We start from the raw sequence: 15,882 nt of genomic DNA, 5'->3' as shown, positions 1-15,882 counted from the left end.
TGCAGAAATTTATTATGATGAGTATTTTAAGATTATTTGTCTTTTTCTATTTAGCAGACACTGATCCTCCATTCCCTCTTTTTCTTCCCCAGCTTCATTCCCTTTCTTGTATTATTAAGAGAGGTGTTAAAATTCTTCATTATAATTTAGAATAATAATAATTTTTTGTCCAGTTTGCTTTTCAGAAGAGTATTTTTATTACATTTCTATTCCAAAATGATGCAGAGCTGTAGGAATTGGATCTATCTGCATGAGTGAACCTGTAGGGGTATCAGCAAACACCCAGAATAATGTTATGGGTTATCATGGGGTTTATTATAGGAATAAACCAAAGCTCTTGGATGAAGAATTGGGTTCATTAAAAACTGAGTGCTAAAACTGGAGTAAGCATGGTTTTCTGTTGTGAATGTGTCAGTCACTGTGTTTGATTGCAAGTGGGTGTCATGAGCCCATCGCTGCCAGGATCTGTGCATGGGAGTTACAGGCACAGAGTGGCTCATCTTCCCTATGGGGCTGGTGGCCAAAACACCTTCCACCCTAACAGCGATGTCCCGGCACACTCCCAGAGTAGCTGCACGTACAGAGTGTCATGGAAAATCGGAGCAAGGGGAGGGAGGAAGGAAATATTTCTGTGAGTTCTGTGTTAGGAGAGAATTCATAAGCCTTTTTGAACATATAATGATGGAAAATAGCATAATGGGAAAATAGTGAAAATAGGAAGGAATAATGTAGAGAAAGGAAATTGTTAATGACCTTAATGGGGGCCATGTAACTATTTCCTTCCATATGCACATTAGCTGCTGCTGCCTTTTCTTCTACGTGCTTTTGTCTACCAACAGGAATCTCTTTTGCCTTACCCAGACTGGCATTCACTTTGCTTTTGTGCAGATACCTTCTTCTGGAAATTCAGAAATTGGAGAGAGTACAGATTATTCCTTTGTGGAAAAGGTAAAGAATGGTCTCATTCAGAGGATATCCCTTGATTTCCTTACAGGTCTTAATTCCAGCCCAATCCAAGCAAACTAAGAACTGTTAATATGTCTTAAATGCATGTTTGAGTAGGTATTCATAAGCAATATAACAGTTTGTGATTGGCTATGGAGTAGTTTATATTTTTGTTAAATTGTGTTAGGGAGCCTTTTTTTAAGATATGAGATGGAGAATTCAATCACTACTCTGACAGTGTGTGAAATAATTAAGCACCCACAATATTAAAATCTGTGGTATTTTTTTAAATTCAAATGTGTCTGGGTTTGATTTTCTGTCCATTTCCCTGTCACCATCAAATTAACGACACTTGCAGTTGGATCAGGATACTTAGCAGGGACAATGATCCAGACACTTCTTGATATTTTTTGTGATAATGCAAGCATATTAATTTTTGTAGCTCTTGTTTTGAACCTTTTCCTCATGTTTACATCTATTTTAAAATCTATTCTCACCTCTACAATATAAATTATGTCTATGTCATATATAAAGGCAAACATCATCTTCAGGTTCTTTCCTGTTTATACATCCAAATATGAGATTTCCTCCTGTCCACTGCTTTGCAAGTTCAGTAATTTGTCCAAATTAGATCCTGAAATTAATTTAACATCATTTATTTTCAGGTTTCAGTCTTTACAATTATAAGAATTGCCACTGTTCTGTGTTTTAGGGTAATACATTTCCTTTATAAATACAAACACACTTTTAATATGAACAGGAACATACTTAAATGTAATTATTAAAATACATTTTTTTCACACTTAAAGTGCATATGTTTGGCAAATGATGTCACACAGTGTACTATGTCTTATATTAAATCTACTAGATCTACCTAAAAACTACATTATGAAAGCATTTTCACTGATTTTTTAATAAAATGTAAGAAAGAGAATTCTGTGAGAACTTTTAAGAAACAAAATAAGTGCCCACAGAGACCTCCATCAGCAAGTAGTAATGGAAATGCTACAAGATTAATGCAGCTGGTGGTAGTACTCCATTGCCATGTTTCATTCATGCATATTATTTGGTTGTATATTTTATTGCTGGTTACAGAACACATCTGAAAGTGACAGTGATGAAGTTGATGGCAACAATATATGTGGTTTCAGAAAGAAAAAGGGAATCAAAGGTCCTACAAAGTATGTTCCTTCTTTAAAAAATGAGAAGATGGAGCTGTCCCACACCTCAAAAATCCCAGATCCCTGTCCCCTTAAAGGAACCACTGGTTGCTCAGAACCACCATCAGACCGGTCTCTCCAAAACCCCACTACCTTTTCTCCAGTGCAAAAGGACAGAGAGGGTGATGACAGTTCCAATTCTGGCAGTGCTGTGAAAGAAGACACGTCTGGAGAAAAACAAGAAAACCAGGAAAATGCTGACACTGGGAAAAAAATAGTGGGGAAAATGGAGGAGGAAGTAGATACAGCAGTTCAAATGAAGCAGCCCACAAGCATACCACCTGCGAGGAGTGCAGGGAAAGGTGGCTACACAGAGGCAGTGCAGAGGGAAAAGGGCAGTGAGCAGGCAGGGGCTAAGCCAGAAGAACAGGGTGGTACGAAAGAAAAAGTTGTAAAGTTTCATGTGACGAAGATGGGCTCCCTGGGCCGTGCTGTATCCACACAAGGGAACAGTACTGCTGAGTCCTTCACAGGGGCACCTGGCATTTCTAAACAAAGTCTACAAGAGTTGAAAAACCTGCTGAGTGAAGGTCCTCTGCCTTCTCATGGGCCCAGTTTCTGCGGCAAAGCAGGTGGCACTTACACTCAGAAAAACTTGAAACCCTGGGAAAAAGCAGCTGATAAGCAGGGCCGACCTTTTGAGACCTTTAGCCCCCATTTTGGAGAGGAGAAGCAAAAGTATTACACCTTCCACAAGGAGGGAGTGGGGCAGCAGAGCAAAAGTCTCCTGATCCTCAGCTCTGCTGGCTCTGATCAGCAGCAACCAGTGGGAAGCAACGTGGATCAACTTATTCTGGGACTACCAGCAGCTTCTACACCTGCAGAAAACTCAGCACCTGAGGTTCAGTTTGACTCCTCCACAGGCAACAATGGTAAGAATATTTAAACATCACCTGTTCCTGCTAAAGAAAATGCTCCTGTTGTTTCGTGGTGTTTTGTTAATCTGCAAACTTAAGACAGAGCTAGTGCATGAGAGAACTGCCACCTGTGGTTTCTGTGTGATCAGGATGGATTGGAAGTTTTGTTCTACATCTATGATTGTTTTCTTTTTTAATTTAAAGTGAGGCATTTATAAAGCCCAGCTGCCTGCCAAAAACTGCCATGCACAAGCGGTCATGTCTTTTTTCACTAAAACTGAAATATTTCCTCATTTAAAATGAGTGCAGGCAGCATTTCCCAAAAGTCTGCTAGACACTGGAAAACTCTGATGGCATCTCGGCTTCTTAAAATTTCCTTTTTTGTTAACATTTCCAGCAGCAGAAATTGCTCCCATGTAGGGATGATGTTTTCAATTATTTGTCCTGTTAGAGGACTGGAGTGCAAAAACATCCCATATAAATTATAGGGGAAGAAAAGCAAATGAGTTGGAGAACTCCCACTTATTTTCATGCTGTTCAATAAGTTCATTTTGTAAGTTTTTATAGAGACAATTGCTACTAATAAGCTGTGATTTCTTTGTAAGTGCAAAAGCTGTACTTCTGGACTAGCTGGATCAGCAAACTGAAAACGATTATCAGCTGTGATGACGTAATGGGCTTGAGCAGTTTTGTTGTTCTGTTTCCAGGAAGCTCACAAAAAACAGCTTGCCAGTTGAATAGATATCAGATGAATACATTTCCATAAGCATCAGTCTGAGATCATACTATCATCTTTCCAGAATGGATATCTTACTTTCTGACTTATCTCATTAATACAAGAAATACTAATTTCTTAATTGATAAAATGCTTTATCCATCATTAACTATGCAATAAAATATAATAGTAGAAATTAAGTGTTTACAACGATATTAATTTATTCTGATTTTTCTCAAGCACCCTGTCAGATGGGTAGAAACATTGCTGTACATGCTCTGAAACAGACAATTTGAACATATCAATTGTTCTTGCTACAGCAGGATTTCTCAGTAGACATTCTGTGTTATCTAGTTTGAACAAGTCTAAATAAGATACACATTATTAGTTGTAACTCAGAACTCTGCATGAGAAATACAAAGCTTTGAAAAATATTTCACACTCGAACCATTCTCTATTCATGTCTATTAGAATAAAGAGTTTAGAGAATTATTTTTCAGCCTACACTCAATGCTGTTCCCTTTCCCGACTACACTGTTTTTCATATTGCTGAAAGGTTAGTAAGATGCATTGTCACATTTAGATTATGACTCTTTCCTCATTGTCTGCAAAAACAGCAAATATATTTTAATACATAAGAATTGTTTGTCATAGCATCATTTACAAGATACAGGGGACTGATGAGATTAATTGTAGATTCCACAAGGTTTCAACCCAGCTTTAACCACTTGACATAAAGCAGCTAATCCAAATTTATCACCTAGTCAGTAAAATCAGGTATTTTGTCTTCAAAGATGTATTAGAGGTTGATAAGTAATTGATCTCTGGAGGTGGGGGTGTCTTTCCACTCAGGGAAAAAAGTCCTGTGATAATTAGTTAAAATAATTTGTCTAACTCTGAGATGCCTAAAGCTACCTGGGGCTATTCCTACTCTATACCACTGGTGGTAGCAATGATTTTTAAGAGAACTACAGATGGGGACTAAATATGAAGGGAAATGGGAGAAAACTGGGTTTTTTCTCATTAAAAGTGCATTAAAAATAAAAATTTGTGGATTCTCATGAGGCTTGGGTTCCATTTGACTTTGACCAAACAAGTTGTAGGGCTCACTGTGCCTTTTCCACTCATAAATGAAATGCACAAAAATAGTTTCTTACTTAATAAGAAATGTATGTGTTCAAAATTTAACTTTCATTGAATGGATTCAGTAATTTAATTGAAGAGAAAAAAGTTTTCGATAAAATTCTGCACTCTTTAATGAGCCTTTGCATAAACAGTTTTTTATTGCTGCCAGTGATAATTTATTAAGATTGATAAGACAAGTCCTAAATATTTTATTTTTATAACTAAAACATTATGTTAAATATTTCAGTTAACAAAGTGCCTGAAGTCTTGAACCTAAAGGTATCTTAACACTGAGTAGATCTGAAATAAAACCTCTTACAATTTTCAAGTCTTCAAATATTTGAACTTGCTCAAATCAGAAGGCTTAATCCAAAATGTTTGGAAAAATTACAAAAGGTTGTATTTGAGATCCACTCAGTGTTGAGATATGGACAAAACAGGAATATACTGTAAATGTACACAGCTAAGGACAATCTCTAGAGATCAGCAGTAGAAAGGTTGAAATGTAGCTGAGTGTCAGTGATTGAGAGTACTTCAGAGAATTGATATAGAGTCATCCTAGTTACACAGTTCTCATCTCTCTAAAATAATAAATCCCATTTTTCCCAAAATTCTAATTGAAAGATGCAGAAATATTGCTGCATGTGCATGTTGTCCATTTCTTGTCAGGTCTTTCATAAAACATGCATGGAGGTGGGAAAAATATTAGAAAAGAGGCACATGGGTCAGATATTTCTTAAGATGTTCAGTGTTTGCATTCTTGAGAGACAAAGAGGAAGGTAGTAACTTTGTAGTAACTACATGCACATGGAAATGAATGCATGCATGTGCTATATGTATAGCACATACAGCACATAAGGTAACTGTATATTGACCTCTCTGAACTCAGGTCTTATTACGTGCTGCTCTGCATGCTACTAAATTAGAATATTAATACCATGGTAGCCAGAAAGAAGGCAAAAGGAAATAACCAGATTCGAGCAATATGAAGCATCCAAGGATCACGATACATCATATTCTTGGTGTTCAATCTCCCTCTGTCACTTCATAGTCACTGTCTCTGCTGTAATTTCCGTAGCATAACTATGTCTTACTTTGGGGCTTAGGGCAGTCTTTTTCACTTGCTACCTTCTCTGCTTTGTATTTTACATAATCTGTTCTGTTCTTGCAGCTCTCCTAAAGTAAAGAACCAAAGCCATACTGTTCCTTCATGTTCTTTCCTCATGCTCTACTTGCAGTTCAACAGAATTTTTCTCTTCTTTCTTTTTCTACATTTTGAATGCCTCTTGAACATAGCACGGCTGAAACTCAGCTTCTTTCTAAACCTTCTTGATTGCCCTTATTTTCTTTTGAAAAATGCCTCGTATTTTCTGACTTTTTCTTTCCTTTTCCCTCTGAACTGAGATATATACAACTCACTATGTTTTTACCTCTAAGAGCAACTCCTTTTCTTTAAAGAAAACCAAAACTTTTAAGTCCTTTATCTTCCATACCAATAGCTGAAATCTTCCTTTTCTCTGACTCCGTATGATTTTTCATTTTTCCTCTTAACCCATACAAAGCAAAAATGCTCGGATTTCCATCCAAACTTTCTGATCCATTTTGTTGCCTTTCAGGTGAGATTCAACTCATCTGTTTCTACTATCTGGAGTAAGCTAGTCATCCCATGAATCTGTGTGAGAAAAGTTTATTCAAACAGTAATTCTTCCCATCCTTTGGAGATGCTTACTTTCTTTACAGTAATAGTGAAGGGTTACAAACACAGATTAAACCTAATGTAAGTGAAATGCATGTTCTGCTTGGTTTCTCTGCCAGCTGCCTCTCCTTCTACAACATATTCAAAAAGAGTTTAGTTCTTACCTTCAATACTGTGCAAAATATCTCCCCTAAATAACCTTGCTTCACATATAGCAAATTTTTCTCTCTTATTCAGGAAGTGTTTAAGGCCAGATGGGATGGGGCTTTGAGCATCCTGCTCTAGTGGAATGAATTCCTGCCCACGGAAGGGAAATTGGAACTAGATGATCTTTAAGGTTCCTTTCAGCCCAAACTATTCTATGATTCTATATTTCTCACTTGATTTGTTTAAATTAGGTCAACTATTCTTAGGCCAAAGAGGGTTTCCTAGTTTTCATTATTTTATACCTAGTTCATGCAACTTTGTTCAGTGATTCTTTCCTCAAATCCAAACTTTCTGTTTGAGCTTGAAGAGAGATATGCCAGCGTAGATTCATCATATTTAGGATTATTAGTTAGGTAGTTCCATCAGGTATTACTCACCTTAATTTTCTTTCACCTGCACATTTTGCTTTCAAATAATCCTGCCTGAGTAAAATATTTTCTAACTTTTCTATAAAACTGTGATAATTTTCTTATTCAGTACAGAAGAGCCGTTTCTACAAAACACCTTGGAATGTAAAAAAATATGGGTTATTTATTTTATCTTTCATCTATTGAGAAATAAAAACTTTTTTGCATTTGATTCTTGACAGTGTATCCCCTCTGAGAAGCTGTGTCATTTTCTTGTCATTCAGATTGGAAAGACTAATTCACGGATGATCGAAGCTGTATGTTGGTCTCTAAATTAGCTATAAAACTCAAGAGAAAGCTAAGCTTCTTTATGGTCAAATCAGTAAAAACTCTGCTTTGCAGTTAAGTTTAAAAAAGAAAGCAGACTCATAAGAAAAAGAAACAGGTGAAAGTATCAATATCAAAGAGATGGGGGAAACACTTTTACTCTCTCCCATGCTTTGAGATTTTCTGGTATGCTTATGTATTTATTTCCCTGATAAGGGTCTTTTAGGGGAGTAAGACTAGGGGGTAGGAAACAATTTTTTATGTACTTTACTACAGAAATCAAATCAGTAAATGTTTCCAGTGAAACCTTTTTTAGTGGAAAAGAAATATAAATTGCATAATATTCTCAGCTGAGGATGCTTCTGATCACTATTCACACCAATAGTGCATTCAAATGCAACCCTCTACTCGGGTCTACTTGCCATATTAAAAAAAAACAGATTGGAATAGAAAAGTAACAATAAGAAAGATATTATCTAGTATAGGAAAAGCTGTCATATAAGGTTTGAGATATAGAAGTGGTTAATGTTTGAAAGCAAAGGTGAGAACAGCAAGTAACATGTTATACAAACGAAGAAAACTGGCTATTCTTAAAAATACAAACCAGAGTCCTGTAAGGAAGAGCAGATGTATTTAAATTAGTTCTAACAGGAATTAGTATAGAATTTAGAAGAGTGTAGATGTATGATTACCCTGTGGGACTCACTGCTAGTGAATATCATGCACTATACCATGAATGAAATCATCATGTCCATCTTTATAAAAGGGTTCGATATAGATCTTCAGAGCACCATGTGTTAGATTTCTGAGGATGTAGAAGAAATTAAAACAAATTTAGGTGTTAAGCCTCCTGGTCCTAACCACAAGACCCCCTTTTTAGTGAGGAACTGCAAACCTGATTTCCTTTAGACAGATTATTTTGCAAAGAATACCATTGCTTTCCTGTTAACAGCTGGTGCCAGAGTCAGCTCTAGAAAGATGAAATGCTGCCTTGACTGGAATAGCAACTTCAACAGTTGCAAATGTTTCTGTTCCCCTGCCTCTCTGAGACAGTGACAGGTGCCACAAGGTGCCACAGGGCACAGGGAGGGGCACTCTGACGTTGTGTAGGACTCTGGCCTCTCCAAGCTGTGTCATGGGGCAGGAAAAGGCTGCAAAGCAGGGTTGTATCAGCAGGAAGCATATCTGGCACAGCTGGCGCTGCTGGAGAGGCAGCGGGAGGAAGAGACTGGGAGAGTACTGATAGAAACATGTCTCCTTCATCAGTGCATTATTTCTATCTGGAGTCTACCTGTTGGTATCTGCTGTTATTGCCTTATGTTCCTTTGGTGGTCTTGTTTCTCAGAGAAGAGTTTACAGTACCACTACATTTGTTAGGACAGCCTGTGCCTGTGGTTGTCAAGTCCCCTGGCAACATGCAGCATGTTCTTCTCATTTCATTTTCAGTTTGACATTGTCACCTCGTCTAGAGCTGAGAAATTGTTTGGTTTTGTTCTGGTGTGATTTAATAAGGGACCATGGGAAAGGATTCCTTTGTACAAAGAGAAAATGAGGGATTGATCTAAGATGTGCACTTTCTTCTGTTGTGGCATTTTTATGTTGCTGAGAAGGGAAAGCTGATGTCAACTATTTGCCCTATTCCCATGTCAGCTGCTCTCAGCAATCTGAATGATTTCAACATCAATAATATAAGAATGGCACCACTCCTCTAATAGAAATAATAATAATAATAATGTTTGTATTTTTCAGATTTTTTGGTAATATTTTTAATTTTGTGTTATTGCTTTGTTTTAAATAAATGAAGATACATTATTTGCATTTATAGATATTTTGTAGTAATTGCAATAGAAACAGGAATAATACTAATTATTTCTCAGTAGTAACCTAAATGGAAAATACAGATAGAACCATAGACAAAAAAAAAGTTCTGTGTCCTTATGATTTGATGTAGATATCTAAGGATCTGCTTGAAGAAAGATGGTCTGTCTGGATTTTTATTTAATTTTTAAAGTGAAAATTTGAATAAAATCTGAGCATCTTGTTGAATTACATGTTTCCATAAATAGATTTTCTGAAATTAAAAGGAAGATGCCATTATTCTAGAGGTTCAGAAAGCTAGGGAAACAGTTCTACTTATGAGAAGAATTCTCACTCATAACAATATAAGACTTCAAGACTGTGATTCTGAATCAGCTAGGCCTGTCAAATACTTGCTTACTAGCTACCTTATTTACCAGTAACTAATGCTCTGGATAATAATTATATGAACGGGGTAAATGCAGAGTACTCGGTTCCCTACTATATCTTTCCAAACTTTAATAATAATTGTCTTCATGGATGTAGTTTGACAGTGATTTTTAGTGGCTACCAAAAAATTTGGGGTCCTGCACTGGAGACAAGTAAATAGTCACTAGTTATTCACTAATTATTACTTAAGAAACAAATCCTCTTTCGTATTTCCAAAATCAATCAGAGATATTAAGTTATTATGATATTTTTAGCTGTCTTACAATTTACAGAAACTTATTATTTCAGTGGGAAAGCTAATCTGCAAATGATATAAAATATTAACTCTAAAAAGTACGTGAAGGCTGCATGACTGTTTCTATTGATTCTAAAAGTTTTTGGATAAAGGCTCTTGTAAATGAATAAACATCTCTTTTTTGACTAGTGGAGTGTGTAGATTGGTATACAAATTAGCTTTAGACTAATACTAGACCAATATATACAATTTAGGCTCATCATTTAAAAAGATACATCTTTAATCATAACAAGTCCAACTGAAGAAGACAAATTCTTGCTTCTTCAATTAATAATTTTTGCTTTCTTCACGTTCTTTAAAAACATTACTTTATAGAAATTTTCTGGTAATTTGTGTTAGTTATATAATGTAATTATGCATTTATGTATTTAGTCAAATAACTTTAGACTGAGGACAACATATATATATAAAATTTGGAGAATCACTTACCATTGGTAGATGTTTAACTCAAGCACATTTGTAGCTTTATTTTTTAAATAAATGTATGCATCATTAATATGACTGCACATCACATTTATGTTTTTCCTAAATACTGATTTATATAATTTATATCTCTTAGGAATACTGATTTAAATAGTTAATTGGATCAGAATTTAAGTTGCTGTTTTTTCATGATTTATGTGTTTTTACCTGAAAAATGTTTGTTCAGTAGGTGGAAATTTAACAGGCAATTTTGAAAGACATAAAAACCTTAGTGTGACAGGTGGTAGACAGGAAATGTCTACCGTCTTTGCAGAGGAAATTAAACTTGTATAGAATAAGGGACTGAGCACTGCTTTTACAAAGGCAAAAGCCTCAGACTTCTGTCTCTGGAGCTGCAGAAAACTCCTTTTGATATAAACTGTAGGAAAATTTTCAGAATCTTTAAAAATTCCAGTAATCTATTAGACAGCCACAGTTTATTAGCTGTTAATAAACTTCTAGATCATGATCATGTTCATAAAGAGGTCAAATCTAGTAAATCTTTCCAAAGGGAAAGATGTCACAAAGAGAAGTGGATGTAACAGAATTCTTCCCTTGCTTTTACCTATGCAATTTTTACTCTGTCTTACCATTTACTTAAAATCTTATTCTGTGCTTTCACCTGCCATTCATCAGGGAGCACTGTTCTTACTTAACCTCTTCGTACTTTACTGGCTTAAAGTATCCTCCTTACCATCTGAACCTGGAGGATGCTCCAGTAATATTCAAAGTCTGAGAAATCTACAACTATGAATGAGTTTACTGCCTTCTCAGGGAGTATCCTGACAGCCTTGTTTTGGGCCAGCTAGAGAGCCTTCTTATAGTCTCACAGCTGTCAGTCCCACTTGCCCCAAAGGAGAGGTCAAAAAAATTTGACTGTGCCTGCTGGCCAGTGCTAAAGGAGATTTGCTCTAGTTCAGGTAATTTTCTACTGGAGAGATCAGGATGGCTTCCACCAACCTTCAGAGTGCCTCAGCATGAAGCTTTAACTTCTGCTTGAATGGTGATCTTCCACTGTGGATTTGAAAGATTTGCAAAAGTTCTTCTGATCATATCCTCAGGAAGAATGGAGGACTTTTCTCCCAGGAATGTAGAGAGAAATATTTTTTTTACATTTTTTCATGTCTTATGTAAAATTTTACACTTGGTCTGTTTACTTTATTGTATTGAGTGAAAATTAATACCTTATGGAGTTTAACTTGAATAATAGCAATACATAGATACTCAAAAGAGAAGCAGGCTGAGAAATCAAGAGGTTAGTGAAAGGAAGTTACAGTGCCCAATTCTCTGTTCCATTACGGAATTTATACTCAGATGTTGCTGCTTTCATGTCAAGAAGTTTATATAGTCCCAAAGATGCTGTAATACAGTTAAGAAGACAACTCCATTCTAAAAAATTCAAAAATGCATGAACTTCCCTTAAAATTGTTGCCTGTGGTGAAGGAGACTACAGTCCTCCTCAGCAGGTCTTGAGAAAGGTTTAGTAGAAGACAGGTGCCCTTTTTATAATGCTTCTGTAACCATACACTTTACAAAGTCACTGAAGAAACATTACATCTCTATTCTATCAGTTTTCAGTGGGAATAGGTAGCCAGTTGCTATTCGTGCTCCCAAAAACACTCAACAAACCAGTTGAGGTATCCCTTAGAAATTCCTGGCTTTACCACATGTTCTCTTCTCAGCTTGAAAAATAGTTCAAGTTAATAGACCATTTCAAAAAATAAGGGATTTTATACAGAGTTTCAAGGAAAAATACATGTGTTTATTTACAAAACTGTTTTATCACCCATAGTTTTTTCTAGTTTTTGTTTTTACCCACCATGCCATGATTTCCCACTATTTTTGGGAGAATAGCCTGTATTCCACTATTCATTATTTTGTTTGATGTGAACATTCCTCTTCATTTGTAGCATCCAGCAGAGAGCCTGACGTAAACGGTCTCAGAAGTTCAACTCTCCTTCACCTGTTCTCTCATATTGAATTTATTAAGCAGCAGATGGCCAGGGACAACGTGCAGTTTGTCAGATTTGAATCAATAGACCTCCACGGTGTGTCAAGATCAAAGAATGTTCCTTCCCGATTTTTTCATGTAAGTTTTTTGGTTTCTTCCTGTACATTTTTGTGTTTTCATGCCCTCATCCTTTAATTATATTTTTTTCCATAGTGCAGGCAGCAGCTCAAACTTAGAACAAATTATCTCTTCCTTCCACTTGCTCATGTTCCCAAAGTATCTAGACTTCTTTCATCATTGCAATAATGTATTCCTCTGTTCCCCCAAATAGTAATCTAATTAAATAAGGCTGGTAATTTCAGTTCTTTGGAGTTCTAATGATCTCTTCCCTCAGAATTATCTTCTCAGGTTCAATGCATTATAAAAAGTTGGGTAAATTACAAGAAGAAAGAAGTAAACACTGAAAGAAAATGAATGAAAATCATTCTCGTATATGAGAAATTTTATAGTTATCATGAACATAGGAAGATAGCACTGAGTTGCATGGTGACTTAGCAGCAATATTTGCCGCAGTAATGATTCAGGAAATAGGAATCAAATTAGGAAACAATCCTCACCACGTGTATCCTTGATCGATCAGGCTTTTCAGTATATTGCTTCTGTGTACTTCATGTGCATAACTGCATTATATTTTCACTCAAATATTACTATGAATATTTTAAACTTTACTGAGTGATTGCAAAAAAAAATATGAACATGAAGAGATGAAGAACACTCTTGTTGCAAGTTCCTTCTGAAGCCTGAGCTGTGTTTTCATTATTTCCTTTTCAGATATTACTAAACTGCAATTGTATCATCTAGATATCATTTGCTCTCTTGGATGCAATTTGGATTTTATCAAAATAAACTTTTCCTCTGCCATTTTAATTCTTGTGAAGGGTTGTTCATTAATTGCTGCTTCTCTTTCAGTTGTTATGTCAAACTGCAAACGTCTAGATCAGCATGTTCAAAGACAACTTTTGTTCCTATGGTCTGAACAAATTTGAGCTGCAACAGTATACATTTTTTTATACTAAAAAAGTGTGTACGTGTACACACATACACACATATGTATCTGTAAAGAGCAATTTTTGGGGTATCAGGGTTGGAGGAGGGAGTGGTACTACTCAGGGTAATCAGCTTGAACACCCTTTCACTGCCGAATGGACAGCTTAGACATCTTGGAGCAGAACTCACCAGAGTGTGCAGTGTTGGTTATGGGTATCCCACAGGGAACATTTATACTGTTGACTGCCACCTACTTAAGAGAGGACAGACTTCATTCAATCACTCATTCAATCATTCATTAACACTGAAAGAAGCTACCATATGCAGTTAAAAGTATTTCAACAATTTTCTATCTGGATAGGCAAAATGTGAGTTTTATTCAGTTCCGAGCTTACCCCTTTCTACATTTATTCTCATCTGCTCGCTCAGATGGCAATCCTTTTGCTTAGAAGAATAAAGGTAAAATGTAAACAACAGCCAAATTTCCCTTAATAGCTTGGCATAATTACAGTTTTCATCAGATAAATATTTGGATGTAAGGTAAGTTGTAAAGGTGCTTGTTTGAAAGCAGACATTCATTGGGGTTCTGTCTGCATTTCATTTGCATCAGTGGAAGTTTTCTGTTCAAATGGAGAAGAAAGTATTGTTATAAGTTCTTCTCACTTGGAAGTGCTTCCTTTGAATTTTACCCTGAACTTTTTAAGTCCAGAAAGTAAGATTTTTCTATTAAATGTTGCAGCTGGAAAACACTGAGGTATGTGTTATGGCATTTAAAGAGAAGTTACAGTCTGAATTCATATTGCCATGAATCTTGTGTGGTGACTTGGGTCTTTGTAAAGGAAATGCTCAGAGGATTTAGAAGCGAAATAGACTAACTAGAGATGGAAGTTTGACTTGCAAAGTTTACACCTAAGTGGTGAGGCCCATAATTACGAAAAGACCATGCAAGATAGGTGTTAAACATTTTTTAGTACTATATGGAAATTTTAAAAATTATCTTTAGGGTAATTGATGCCAGAGTTTTCATACCAATCTCGAAGAAAGTTGTTCTGCTTTATAACAACATAGTAACTGGCTGTTACCTTCCACTTTAGTGATCGCTGCATCTTAGTGTTCTTTTAGGAAAAATACTGTTCTTGTTGAGAATCTGAGTTTTACATATTTTACATATATAAAAATACCACTGAGCTCTTTTGGTAATATGTCTTTCTGCTCTGTGTTTAGGAAAAAGCAATTCATGGTGTTGCCATGCCCAGAAGTTACCTTGAGCTGACGCTGAATCCTAAAGATAATGAATTAGATTACATAAATGCAACCAATTTTAATTGTGACATAATTCTGAATCCTGATTTATCAACGTTTCGAGTACTACCCTGGACTGAGCAGACTGCAAGAGTGATATGTGATTCCTTCACTGTGCTGGGCAACCCACTAATGACCTCACCGAGGCACATTGCCAAGAAACAGCTGAGCCAGCTTCAGGACAATGGTTTTTCTCTGCACTCTGCATTCACTTATGAATTTTGTATTTATGGCATTACTGAGGTTGTAAATTCAAAGACAATATCCTTTCCTGCAGCTACAATACTAAATAACCATGACCAGACTTTCATTCAGGAGCTCATTGAAGGAATGTATTATGCTGGTGCCAACATTGAAAGCTTTTCTTCTTCCACTGGGCCTGGGCAAATGGAGATCACTTTTCATCCAGCGTTTGGCATAGATGCTGCTGACAGTGCCTTCACATTTAGAACAGGCATTAAAGAGGTGGCTAAGAAGTATAACTACGTGGCTAGCTTTTTCTCAGAATCAGGATTCTACAATTCAGGGGCTCTGTCACATAGCCTATGGGATTTGAATGGCCAGAAGAATTTGTTTTCTGTTGGCTATGGAGTTGAGGAGCTAACAGAACTTGGAAAAAATTGGTTATCAGGCCTCTTGGCACACACAGCAGCTATCAGCTGCTTGATGGCTCCTACCACCAGTTGCCGTAAGCCTTATTCCAAATACAGTAAAGAATCAAAAGAGACTGTAAATGCAAAATGGGCATATAATGATAACAGCTGTGCCTTTAATGTCAAATGTCATGGTGGAAAAGGCACTTACATAGAGAATAAATTAAGTTCTGCTGCAGCAAACCCGTACCTGGTCCTTGCTGCTACTATTGCTGCGGGTCTAGATGGAGTAAAGAGGGGACTTAGGTATGATGATATGCTCGAAGAAGAAAATCATACTGGTGATCTGAAACATTCCTCAGTCCCTCTGAAACTAGAAGATGCTCTTGTTGCACTCGAGAAAGATTCCTGCATTAAGGAAGCATTAGGTGAAACTTTTATCCGATACTTTGTTGCCATGAAACATTATGAGTTAGAAACTGAAGAAATGGATAGTGAAAGGAATAAATGCTTGGGGTATTTTATTTAGAAGGAGCACCCTTTTGT

The 15,882-nt window shown here is 36.3% G+C and overlaps 1 protein-coding gene across 1 annotated transcript in view; it reads left to right on the top strand.

Annotated features, from left to right (window-relative positions):
* LGSN (lengsin, lens protein with glutamine synthetase domain) overlaps positions 1-15,865 on the top strand; it is a 54,435-nt gene extending 38,570 nt beyond the window's left edge. Inside the window, exons 4-7 of the mRNA XM_027894710.1 lie at positions 889-948; positions 2,041-3,037; positions 12,354-12,532; positions 14,666-15,865. Of these exons, the coding sequence (XP_027750511.1) occupies positions 889-948; positions 2,041-3,037; positions 12,354-12,532; positions 14,666-15,865 (2,436 nt within the window). The remainder of the gene's footprint in view (positions 1-888; positions 949-2,040; positions 3,038-12,353; positions 12,533-14,665) is intronic.
* Positions 15,866-15,882: the final 17 nt, after the last annotated feature.

The sequence above is a fragment of the Empidonax traillii genome, unplaced genomic scaffold (genome assembly GCF_003031625.1).
Source record: "Empidonax traillii isolate 1590-97213 ecotype Southwest subspecies unplaced genomic scaffold, ASM303162v1 scaffold439:size492302, whole genome shotgun sequence".
NCBI classification, from domain to species: domain Eukaryota; kingdom Metazoa; phylum Chordata; class Aves; order Passeriformes; family Tyrannidae; genus Empidonax; species Empidonax traillii.
The sequence above is the reverse complement of the archived record's forward strand: the minus strand, read 5'-3'. Positions and strand labels throughout refer to the sequence as shown.